Here is a 13,344-nt window from a genome sequence, read left to right as displayed (position 1 = left end):
TTTCATGGTTGACTGAAAGGCTGCTACCAATGTGACCCAGTGGTGGTGAATGTAATTAATAAATGTGTAATGTTTCACTAAAATTTGACAAATCTGATTATGAAACTTCTACATGCTATTTTGCAATTAGCTCAATGTCTAGTTTAGTCCCCAAATCCAGCAATGTTGCATTGCAAAGGTTCCATCCTGAGACATTATTTGTTTAAACCAGTAAAAGATGCAAAGAGCATACTACTCCAAAAGTAGTTAAGGACCACTCTGATTTGGTATTACAGGTGAACTATAGAGACTCAGAAGAATCAGGCGATCCTTAACTTTCGTTGAGTAGTATATGACATGAATATGAATACATAGAAACAGAAACATGACACGATATTGTTAATTATAGATGGCGAGGCGATGTTGACATTTCGCAGTCGGATGAAGGAGCTCCTCACAGGGTTTTCACAGAGACTGCAACTTGCCTATGAAAGTAAGTCAGAAGCACACAAACACTGTACGGAGATTAGCTCTCAGTATTCCTGTTAATAGTTCACCAACATGGATCAGAACCTCTGAATAATGTGTTCTGAAAGTTAAGTGTTGTAAGACAAAACATGACAGAATGGAGAAATGAAACTGTTGTTTTCAAACTGAAAATCAATACTCGTGACATTGTCAGTACAACTTGAAATACAATGTAATGTGAGGGCTGCTAGTCTATATAGTAATACAATGAATCTCAGATACAGTAACATGTGAAAATTCATTACTCACAGTCGGTGAAAGTCTTTTCCTAAAGGAGTAATGCATACAAAATGTTCGTCAAACTATACTACAGTGATGTTAGGAGAACACCTAGTTATGTGATATGATATATACACTGAACACTGTCTCACAACTCTCTACACACCAACATGTAACCGCAAAATCACGTTCTGTACCAAGAGGTCACAGTCAGTTTTGCTGAAGTTTGATAAATGCCTATTATCACCTTAATTACCCTGGATTAATTCAGATTTCATCCGACCCGTAAAGATCCGGGGTAGAATAGGTCTTCATGCAGCAACCCATGTGCTTGCCATAAAAGGCGACTATGCTTGTCGTAAGAGGCGACTAACGGGATCGGGTGGTCAGTTTGCTGACTTGGTTGACACATGTCATCGGTTCCCAATTGCGCAGTTCGATGCTCATGCTGTTGATTACTGGATTGTCTGGTCCAGACTCGATTATTTACAGACTGCAGCCATATAGCTGGGATATTGCTGAGTGTGGCGTAAAACTAAACTCACTCAGATTTCAGATTTTCCTGTGTGTATGAAACATATTGGTGCCTTAGTTTAACAAATTGTCATCATCTACGCAGATGATACTTACTTCTACCTTGATGACCATGCTTGTCGTAAGAGGATCGAGTAACAGGATCGGGTGGTCAGGCTCACTGACTTAGTTGACACGTCATCATATCCCAGTTGCATAGATCAGTGCTCATGATGTCAATCAGTGGATTGTCGAATATTTACAGACTGATTCCATATAGCGGCGCTAAACAATAGCCTAACCTAATCTACCCTGCAGGGGTGGAAATAACCCATTGCCCGACGTCCGAGGGCAGTGTTTTTCTGTCGGGCAAGCAAATTTGTATATCACATTGTACCGGTGTCCAGTTGACTTTCCAATGTTATTTATGTTGTTTATTTTCAAAAATCAAAAAGAAAACGTCCGGGATAGTGGAAATACTATCAGGGCAAGTGATTTTACATGTGCCACTGTTCCGGAGTACACTAGCATTTTTAAAGTTATTTCCACCCCTCCCCTGATGAAAGTTGTGGAGATGATATATGTTTTAGGCTTTGGCACAAATCTGCTTCCACGTGTCTGTTTTATTACCCTTTGTATCATTAAAATATTTTATCATGTATTCAATTTCAACACTGTTGTCAAATTTATGCTTTCACAAAAATAAAAAACATAAATGAAGGGTGATACATGTTTCATTTGTCTTTCTCTATCAAAGGATACTAACAGATATCACACATCAATACTTTCTTGAGCTGACACAGCACATGGGCTTACTCACATGGCAAGGCAGAAATTGAGATTTTATGAATGCTTCCTTTACTGTAGGATCACTCCTCACCATCACAGCATGGATATTTGATTGAATACATTTGGATCATATCTGTATAATCGTGAATCACATTACTCTATACTGTGATGGTTTGAAACTTTGCATTCAGTGTTAAATATGTATTTTATTAATTCCAGGTTTTGATATTCCCCACGAAGGAGAATCAACTAATCTTCAGGTTCGACAAAATGTCTCCAAAATGGTTGAAGGTCTCTTTGGTGAATCACTTGATTTGGTGAGTAAAGTAGACTGTCAGTTATGTTTTATCCTTATTCTTATCCTTGTTTTATATTATTTTAGCCGGATGGATGAAGATGTAGGCTTGTGTTCATGTGATCAGCAGAATCAAGTTTCTTTAGGCTCCAGCCTCTGTGATGGCCAAGTATTAAGTTAGGCTACCCAGTCTTATCGGTTGTTTAATTGACACATATTGAAGACTAAATGGTGGAATATTGCAAGTAAGACAAACACGGGCAGTAATCAGTTGTTTGTTTTAATTGTGGACTTACAGATCATTAAAAAAACAGCTTTGTTTGAAATGGAGTACCAGAAATGTTTGATTGAGGTCTTGTTGATTTGCACCAAATTAAGGTATTGAGTTTATAAAAAAAAATGTCAAAAATCAGAATAACCTAAACACATCACACATCACAGAATTTGTCTTTTCCAAAATTTAGATATTATGTGTCCAAATATATGCCATATTTAAATGATATGTATGTCCAAATATATGCTGTATTTATATAGTATGTTATTTCATAAGAAGCTATTTTCCATTGTGGACTGACTTGATTACTTAAATCATGCAGTTTAAAACAGAATTTGCAGCTTATTAGTCTAGTGTTTAGATTAGTCCATATTGGGCCACACTTTATTGTACAAAATATCCCACTGCATTAAGAAAATTTTATTACTGACCAAGAATAATGTTGAATGAAATTTACTAAGATCATTTAAATGTAATATTTTGTATATTGAAATATCTATTTTTAAATAAAAGCTCCCAGAATATATTTCAGAAAATAGCCCAAAGTAAACACTTTTTATACCTTTTCTATAATAAACAAGAAAGGTTAAAGAATAACATTTTAAGCAAAAAATACAACAGATAATAATTACAGGAGAACAAAATGTCCATGTTACCACAGAAATAAATAACTTCTCTGTTAACCACCAACTCAGCAGAGCCCCCCTGCTTAAGGACATCGAGTGTTTAAAGGTAAAACCCAAAGAGCTAATTTCCTCATTTGGGAGCTTGTATGTACACACTGGTTAAGACTGGGAGAGCCCCACCCGTGCCAGTAAGTCTCAACATGCAGAGCATGATGACGTGGACATTCGCAGCTGTCGTATGTCTACCTACGGTGCAAAGCATTAACCCCTCGCTGAGCCAAACTGAAGCCAAACTGAGTGCGTTTGATGTTCCTGAGTAAAACTAAACACAGCTCTGATGACATTTTCGCCGATGTTTGACTTGTTGTTTTTGTGTTATCTTAGCTACGGAGCCTAAACTTGGCCATTTCATTCCTTTGACCTATCCGAATTTGTCTACCTTGCAAACAATTATCTTTGCTGCTTTTCGAAAACCATGGAATAATCGTGGATTTCAGGTTTGTAGATTTCGTTTTGTCATTGATTGCTTGTCGATTTTGTGTCGGTGAGGGAGATTGAAGGTTGAAGAGGCATTCCTTCTGGTGTTTATTTCGCTGAGCTGACAGTGCAGTTCAGCTTGTGATATTGGCGACCTTTTCTCTCCACCTCAGCAGAATTTGACACTTTCCGTTTTGGATGTTTCTGTTTAAAATTAGTTCTTTGAAACACACTGTAATGATTTAGGAACCTGAATTTGATCTTTGCTAGAATTTGTATATGTGTGTTTGAAAAACTCAGCTGTTAGAACCTGTTTTAAAATTCCTGATGAAACAATAGAGAGTGAAGCTTTTATACTAATGTCTTAGCTGATGTATTTCAAACTGCTTAATATTTTAAAATTTGAGATAGGGATGTTTATGGGTGTCAACCTTGTATATACATGAAGACATGCTTACATGTATTCTGAATGTCTAGTTACAAATGCAGTCTTATCTAGTTCAACAGTAACTCTCAAACATATCTAAATTTAACTTTTAACAGAGTTTAAGCCTTGAAATTACATTATTCTCAACCCGTAGGAGATCGTTTCATTAACTCTCACGGTAGCACAGTATTTCTCCAGGACTTAAACAAACAGTGAGCGTGTCACGTCAGAATGGTTCACCGCTGTCCCTAATACAACATTCCTTGATGTAGATTGCACTCTCTTCAACACACCTTCCCTGTGAAACACTTGCAGGGCTAATGTAAATTTCACTGCTGAAATTGACGTGCACTTAGAGAAAAATATGCAATTGACATTTTCCGTGAGGATGAGTAATGAGTTTACTGTCCTTGAAACAGTTATTTGAATTGCTCTTCTTGTTTTGATAAGGCAGCATGTTTAGGATCTTTGTTATAGAATAGTAACAGAATTCACTTGTTGAAGGGTTGATACAGTAGACTGTGGTTATAATGAACTTAGAAGGACCACTAATTTTAGTTTGTTGTTTCTGTAATTCATTTTAAATATTTTGAATAAAATAAACAGCATGTTGACAGGATCGACGAGAAACTGTTCATTATGTCCATAAGTTCATTATAAGCATTATCATTAAAATATAATTGAAAGTATACATACTTTGCAGGTTTGTGATTGTAAAAGAATAACTATCAGATTCAAAATGCTTATTAACATGAAATTGAAATCTCGTTAAGATTTTACCCAGTGAGTTTCTCATTATTTTTTAGCAATTCATTGAGGCTGTTTCCACATTTGAAGTCTTCAGTCGACAGATAGTTCTTAAGTACCAGTGTAAAATTGGCCTCCGGAACTAACAGGGTAGATAGACACGGTTATTACATTTGAACAATGTCAGTTGGATAGATGGTAGCTCTTGATGTTTCCACTTGCCTGAACGCCTTTCATGATCGCCGGTAAAGATGAACATGGAGATATTGTGATGTAAATCTGTGTCATGGTTAACCCTGGCTGTGCTAGAGGAGGCAGAATTTTCTGATTAACTTGTAAGAGAGCTTTAATTTCTGTTGGAACACAGGTGAAAATTCCCATATCAAAATGACTACTTTTAAGTTCACATTATCATAAAACAGAATTAAATTGCATTAGTATTGAAAGTAAAATTTTGATATTTGATATCATTTTGATATTCTAAAGAATTAAACTGATGGTTGTAGTCCTCTAAATTTTGATGAGAAGATTTATGATCGTATCGGGGTTACAGCCAAGTGGTTTAAGCAAATGCTTGCCATAGCAAAGATCCAGGGCCTAGATTTTCGAAGCTCTCCTAGCGCTAAGATAGTCGTAAGTTAATGTAAATGTATGGCACTTACGACTATCTTAGCGCTAAGAGAGCTTCGAAAATCTAGGCCCTGGATTGTTTCAGTGTGGGTAAAATATGGCCATTCCTGGTATCCAGTGTTTTGGCCTAGAATAATGCTAAAATTGGTATACAACCACACACCCTCTGGAACCCATGCAAGCTTGTTTTACAGCACAACAAAGTGGATTGTGTGGCCTTGGACAGTGAGTTGGGGGATTCGTTGTCATATTCAGCTGGCGTGGGATATTCCTCGTTAAACAAAGTTGGTCCAGATTTGATTAATTTTAGCCCCCCATGAAATGCTCTGGTTTATGCAGTCAGCATTACAACACACAAACAAAAATAGATTTTGACATTTTGTCAGTTTATTAATAAATTGTTGTCACAATATCAACATGTAAATATAACTTGGACAAAACAAACTACATTCATTCATTCATTCATTCATTCATTCATTCATTCATTCATTCATTCATTCATTCATTCATTCATTCATTCATTCAGTTCATTCATTCATTCATTCATTCATTCATTCATTCATTCACTCACTCACTCATTCATGCAAGAATCCAATTAATGTTCAGATCACATATATAATATGCATTCATTGCGTTATTGGAAAGAGTTCCTTACATACCCCCTGCCTATTTTTGTGATGAGCAAACACTATAGTTTAGTCTATAGTTCATAGTTAAAAATTAGGTGGGGGGGTACGTAAGGAACTCTTACTGCGTTATATTTTCTGAGAAATTGATATATTATTTAGACTTTGATCATGTTATATTATCATCTGAGGGGTTAAAACATTTAAACAACGTAAACACAGTTGATAACAGAGGTATTTCCTTGAGTCAAAGATACCACGATAACAGTGCATGTTGTTGATTTCACCACTGACTTGACAGGTAGGTGACAGTGATGTAATGAATGGCAGTTGTCATGGTCACAACTGGTAGATATTTCACTCACACAAGTATATGATCTATTTCAGGCAACCTTTGTGTTAGTTTATGGAATAGGTGGAGTCACATATATGGAATTAATTACTGTAAAACTTCTGTATTTTGAACCTGAAAAAGTCTTAGGTTACATGGTGTTGTATTTCTGTTTAAAAGTAGCAGCTACAATTTCAAACTTAATAAGAAGTATATTTAAGACATACTTGCATCTGGCAATAATATTTTCAAATAAAATTTATCTTGATATATACCAGTGGTTTGTAGGTGGTTTCAGGATATAGGATTCTACTCCCTGCTTCCGTTTACTGGTTTTAAAGGCCCATTCTTGATATTGATGATGATGATGATGATGATGATGATGATGATGATTACGGTTTTACGTCGCTTTTAGCAATATTCAAGTAATATAATGATGGGGTACACCAGAAATGGGCTTCACACATTGTCGACCCGGGTCTTCAGCATGACGGACAGATACTTTAACCTTTAGGCTAACCCACCGCCCCTATAATTCTTGATAGTGACGCCATGGAAATATTAGAGGATGTTAATAAATGGCCAATGCATTTTCGACTTTTAAGTTTCTCATAAGAAACATGGGGTTTAGTTGTCCACAATGGCTGTTAGGAAGAAATAACACAAATTTAAGTGCATGTCCAGTCATACTGTAAGGGTGGAAAGGCACTCACACTCTTGACCTCCACTGATCATTGATGCTCATACTGTTGATCACTGGTTTGTCTGATTAAGGAGATAGTTCTGTGTATAAAAATGTAAGAAATGTACACTGTTACATATCTTCTAACTTGTTCCATTTAATCCTGAGTGGGTAATAATAATAGAGTTCAGCATTTTTTGACATACTTATGCAATTACTCATCTTCAATGCTGAACAAAGATACTGGAAATTTAATTCCATAATGATGAAGTTAATCACAGATAATAAGCAGCCTGGGTAACCCACCTACGCACTCATCAAAGAGGTGGGGTTCACACACAGCAGCAAAAACATCAGTAACAATAAGAGGCAGTCACCCGAAACATACCAGAATGTATTTCTCAGCTGACAGCTATGTATTTCACGCACTTAAAAATGAGGTTATTTACGACACATGTGATTGTGGTACACTTTGTGTACAGGTATGTATTTCCTTGTTGAAGGCTGTAGGTGTGACCCGTGTTCATCATGACAGGGTGATTCTAGTCCAGTTATTGTGGTGTGTATTTCACACTGGTATCTTCATCTTGTCTGGGACTCAGGTAGGTTGTGTTGTCTATTTCATCGTCATATCTTCAGTTGATGGGAATTCAGTTTGGATGTGGTGTGTATTTCACACAAATATCTTCATCAAGGTTGAGATTCAGGGACTTTTGTGATGTGTATTTCATACTGTTTTTTCATCTTGATGGGAATTCAGTTTGGATGTGTTGTGCTTTTCACACTGGTATATTCATCAAGGTTGAGATTCTGGGACGTTTGTGTTGTGTATTTCATACTGTTTTTTTCATCTTGATGGGAATTCAGTTTGGATGTGTTGTGTATTTTAAAGTGGTATCTTCAACTTGGCTGGTTTGTTTTGGTTCATGTCAAGTTGATCATTTCATTCAGATGCTGTTGACGTCATCCATGTGAAATTAACATATGCTGAACTGTAAAGAGACATATTTTCATGTCTATAGCAGTGTCGTTACCTGTGGAGGAATGCTATTGAAATCTGTCATTTTTAAAGAAGGCGCACAAGTGTTTCACACTGTTTATCTACGGTTTAATACAGGTATTCCGACATTCTTGTTGCAAGGTCTGTAATGTACCTCAGAGTTTAATTCTGCATTGATTCATTAAAAAAATTTGTTCTTGATGTCAAAGAAAACTTTGTCTAGTTGGCAAGGTCAAGGTCCATAATCACAATGACTAACACGAAGGAGATGTTTCAAGGATGGATGACTCTCCTCATCATATTCTTTCTGAATTCCATTCAACAAAATACACATTTATGGAGATATTTGTTTACATGTGTATCACTGATGGAAATGTGTAACTGTTGTGTCATGGTTTGATAGGGGCGGTGGGCAAGCCTAGAGGTTAAAGCGTATGCTCAGCAAGATGATGACTTGGGTTCGATTCCCCACATGGGTACAATGTGTGAAGTCCATTTCTGGTGTCCCTCACCGTGATATTGCTGGAATATTGGTAAAAGCGGCGTAAAACTAAACTCACTCTCTCATGTGTTGATTATTTTAGATTTAATTGCTAGTTTTAAATGGATATTTGTGATACTCTAGTAGTTTTACTGTTCTTCGTCAACAGGTTTTTTAATGTCTTACTTTATTGATCTATAATATAATTATGAACTGTTCTCGTGACGATATGGCTGAAATATTGCCGATGTGACGATAAATATTAACTCACTCACTCACTCACTCATGTGTTGATACAGATCAGTTTAGATCCTATTTCAAAAGTTGTGCAACTTTGATAAAATTCATTGGTGATTCACTGTTAAGGCAGTGCATCTCTTTCTTAAAACAAATTGACAAAGATTCCTTTCAGGAGGACTTTAATTGTTTTGGTGAACACGGGTCTCAGTTACTTGAGCCATCACAAGTTGCTGTGCAGAGTTGTCTCCCTTGATCATATCACTGAAATTAGATCCCAGATTTATCCTGCTTATTATCATGCCTACATGCAGGGAGACACTGCAACATGCTGAATAAAGAAGTATTAAACTTTATCCACTCACTCAGCACCTTATCGTCTTCATGGGTTTCACCAAACAGCTACGTCTGTATCACTTTGTGCTTTCGTCAAACATTGTGACATTAGTGAAATATTGTTCAAAGTGATGTTAAACTCACTCGCTCGCTCCCTCCCTCCCTCCCTCACTCACTCACTCACTCACTCACTCCAGTCCCTTTACCATCAGATAGACGAAAAATGGGTAGCTATGAGGTTAAGGCACTCACTTATTACACTTGAAGTCTGGGTTTGTTTCCCACAATGCATACAATTTGCACAGCCGCGAGTTCTTGCTGTAAAATATATTTTGGAATTTAGGAGACAATGATTTGAGAAAACACTCACTTGCTATAATGGTGATTTATTTAGCACTTTTGAACTGTTACACTGTATGTGATGTCTATGCTTATGATTCAGACATCAGACAACATACTCACTTGCTACGATGGTGATTTATTTTGTGATTGTAGCTGTTACACCATGTGTATTGTCTACGTTTATGATTCAGACATCGGACGAAGCTGTGTCAGATCTGTCGTCCCTGTCGGATGATTCAGGAGGAGACCAGAACTCATTTGAGGACCAGATTGCACAAGCCATCGTTTCCAAGGTAACCACAAATAAACACACTTAGTCCATGAAGATTGGTGAAAGTTTATAAAAAGTTTAAACATCAACAGAAATACATTGAAAGTATAATTTACATGACATTCAACATTCTTTTGAAGAACCACTTTTGTTTATTATGATGTTTTCAGAATACTAATTATAAGTAAACCATGTGTCAAGATTAATATTTTATGTGTTTCACTCCAATATTCATATTTTATGTGTTTCATTCCAATATTCATATTTCATGTATAGAACTCCAAAGAATCTCATAATCGGGGTGGTGGAGTAGCCTAGTGGTTAAAGTGTTTGCTCGCCGAGGACCCGGGTTTGATTCCCCACATGGTACCATGTGTGAAGCCTATTTTTGGTCTCCCCCGCCATGATATTGCTGGAATATTTTCAAAAGTGGCGTAAAACTAAACTCACCATAATAATCCCTCGTTCACTTGGTTCGATGGATTGTTATAGCATTGCCGTGAGAACAGCTCTCCCATGTTTGTAAACTGTATCATCAGCTTGACCTTGAATGGGCACAATATGCCCCAGCAGCTCCATCAATGAGGGGTCACAAAGACATGCTTGATTCTGTCTGTGACAATTTATCTATGGTCAAACTAACCCTTTGATGTGTGGATTGATAAACCAATTTCCCAATGATGGCTGATGTGGAGAGACCAAATGAGATGAATATTTCGTGCTTTGAGGGGTCGTGTGTAAAGGTCATACAGTCTGTTAAAGTAGTTTCAAGTCACAGAGCATGGAAACAAGTATTTATCTTTTATGCTCCAATTATCGAGTGCATTGCGGTGAACTGGAAAATGGAGATATTGACATCAGTCGGGAGTGGGGCAGGGTCTTGATTTATGTTTTTTTTACGATAATGGGCTGGATTCAAATGACAAACTGATTGTTTGTTAACTTTAATGTTTCTCATTCCTGACCCAAAATTCACACAATATTGGTGGTATTCTTGTACTTTTTCATCAGATCTATTTCAAGAGCCAACATGGCTTGTCTCCCCTTCATGATGTGTAAAACACTGACCCGTGAAGATCCAGGTTAGAATTGGTCTTCAGCAACCCTTGCTTGTCGTAAGGGCGACTAACGGGATCGGATGGTCAGGTTCGCTGACTTGTTGACACATATCATTGTATCCCATTTGAGTAGATCGATGCTCATGATGTTGATCACTGGGTTGATTAGTTACAGACCACCACCATATAGCTGGAATATTGCTGAGTGTGGCATTAAACAACAAACAAACAAATAAACAAACAGTTTTCTGGATGTTCAAAGGAGGGCACAAACATGGATGCGTTGTTGCAAAACAACATAGCGCTACAACTGTCATTAGTGTATGTTAAGGCATCCAAGTTTCGGTAAGCGCTGAGGTTGCTTTGTACAACAGAACTCTGGGACTTAGGAATGTTTCATTGTGATTTAAATCTCAAAGAATTGGTTTTTTTATGTAAATGCAAATACATTATTTGCCTCATCGAGAATCAAATTTATATCCTTTGTATATATGAGGGCCTTATGGTCAGTTTCATTTGAATTATTTCTCATGACATATTGTTATCTTTAGATACTAGAGAATCACAGAAGGGAGGTAAGCGAGAATCTTGATCAGCCTGATGGAAGGTATTCCTATGGAGGATACAATCATACTGTGGAAGAAGATCAGACCAGTGATATTGTGAAAGACTTCGAAGAATTGCGAAGCTTTGTGAAAAAGACACAAGCCCGACCTACGCTAGTGTCACGTGATATTGAAGAACAGTTGAGCCCAATTGATGAAAAGCCGATTGAAAAAGTAACATTGAACAAAGACGAAGCAGCAGAGGACTTCCACATAAGATGCTCCAGTGCGGAGAGAGTTCATAATGCTGAACCACCTCTTCCTGATTTCTCAGAATTTGAGCATATAAACTTTGATACCTGACGAAATCGACCCTGACTTGTTGTCGATGAATCTCGCAATCATTCCGGAGGAGACGGAGGAGGAGCTGGAGGATGAAGCTAACGATGCAGATAAGCCGGGACGTGAGAACTGGATCTTCAAGGGAATGGTCTCTCCTTATGACAACCTTGGTAATCGTCGGGTTGGTAATGATGAAGGGAAGCCACTCTACATGATGGTTCCCCAGCCAGAGGATGACTTTGTGCCGAAGGTTGGAAACAGGTGAGTTGGTGGTTTCTGTAACACTGGCTGGAATTGGTCTTTTGTTGTGATGACTGAATTAGTCAGTTCTGTGATTTATGGAGAGAATGGATTACCTTTGTTTGTTTTAATTGTTTACTGTTATAGATGAGGCAGTCTGGCTGTGTGGTTAGAAGATTAGAAATCATTTAGTTTCTTACTTGTCTTTGGAGATAAGGAGATGACCGGTGTCAGTCTTAACTGAGTTAACAGAACTTAATTGGGAGGCCACAAGTACTGCAGAGTAGGGTAGTACTTAGTCTGTCTCACAGTCCACATTAGTACAGTCCACAGAACCACATTATTTTCCCTACTGCCAAGCCCTATCTGCAGTGCTAAAGCCCTAAATAAAGCAAGTCTAGATTTTCTCAGGTTCTGAATCTCTGGTCTCCCTGGGGCTCCTTTTCAATTTATATTGGCTTGTTTGTTACTATCAAAATCATATATATTCAGTGACTAAGCATTAGTCTAGATAGTACTTGGATGGGAGACCATGAGAACTGTTAGGAGAGACCATGAGAACTGTAGGGTGGGGTAGTACTTGAATGGAGACCATGAGAACTGTAGGGTGGGGTAGTACTTGAATGGGAGACCATGAGAACTGTAGGGTGGGGAGTACTTGAATGGGAGACCATGAGAACTGTAGGGTGGGGTAGTACTTGAATGGGAGACCATGAGAACTGTAGGGTGGGGTAGTACTTGAATGGGAGACCATGAGAACTGTAGGGTGGGGTAGTACTTGAATGGAGACCATGAGAACTGTAGGGTGGGGTAGTACTTGAATGGAGACCATGAGAGAACTGTAGGGTGGGGGTAGTACTTGAATGGGAGACCATGAGAACTGTAGGGTGGGGTAGTACTTGAATGGGAGACCATGAGAACTGTAGGGTGGGGGTAGTACTTGAATGAGAGACCATGAGAACTGTAGGGTGGGGTAGTACTTGAATGAGGAGACCATGAGAACTGTAGGGTGGGGTAGTACTTGAATGGAGAGACCATGAGAACTGTAGGGGGTGGGGTAGTACTTGGAATTCTGGGGGTAGTACTGAATGAGGAGACCATGAGAACTGTAGGGTGTAGTACTTGATGAGAGACCATGAGAACTGTAGGGTGGGGTAGTACTTGAATGAGAGACCATGTAGGAAGGGTGAGAGTACCCATGAGAACTGTAGGGTGAGGTAGTACTTGAATGGGAGACCACCAGTTCTGCAGAGTGGGACAGCGTTTGGCTGATCAAGAAAACGTGATATCAGCTCAAATATGCATGAAAATATAAATCCGGAAATAACTGCCTAAATGTTGTCTTCTCT

The 13,344-nt window shown here is 38.0% G+C and overlaps 1 protein-coding gene across 1 annotated transcript in view; it reads left to right on the top strand.

The window, feature by feature from the left end:
• Positions 1 to 13,344, top strand: part of LOC124288524 (muscle M-line assembly protein unc-89-like) — a 185,524-nt gene that overhangs the window by 148,156 nt on the left and 24,024 nt on the right. Inside the window, 5 exon segments of the mRNA XM_046725046.1 lie at positions 389 to 472; positions 2,248 to 2,345; positions 9,731 to 9,832; positions 11,420 to 11,710; positions 11,742 to 12,016. Of these exon segments, the coding sequence (XP_046581002.1) occupies positions 389 to 472; positions 2,248 to 2,345; positions 9,731 to 9,832; positions 11,420 to 11,710; positions 11,742 to 12,016 (850 nt within the window).

This window comes from Haliotis rubra, unplaced genomic scaffold (assembly GCF_003918875.1).
Source record: "Haliotis rubra isolate DU_JTF1 unplaced genomic scaffold, ASM391887v1 Scf42, whole genome shotgun sequence".
Classification (NCBI taxonomy): Eukaryota; Metazoa; Mollusca; class Gastropoda; order Lepetellida; family Haliotidae; genus Haliotis; species Haliotis rubra.
Note: the sequence above shows the minus strand (reverse complement) of the source record. Positions and strands in the feature narration are given on the sequence as shown.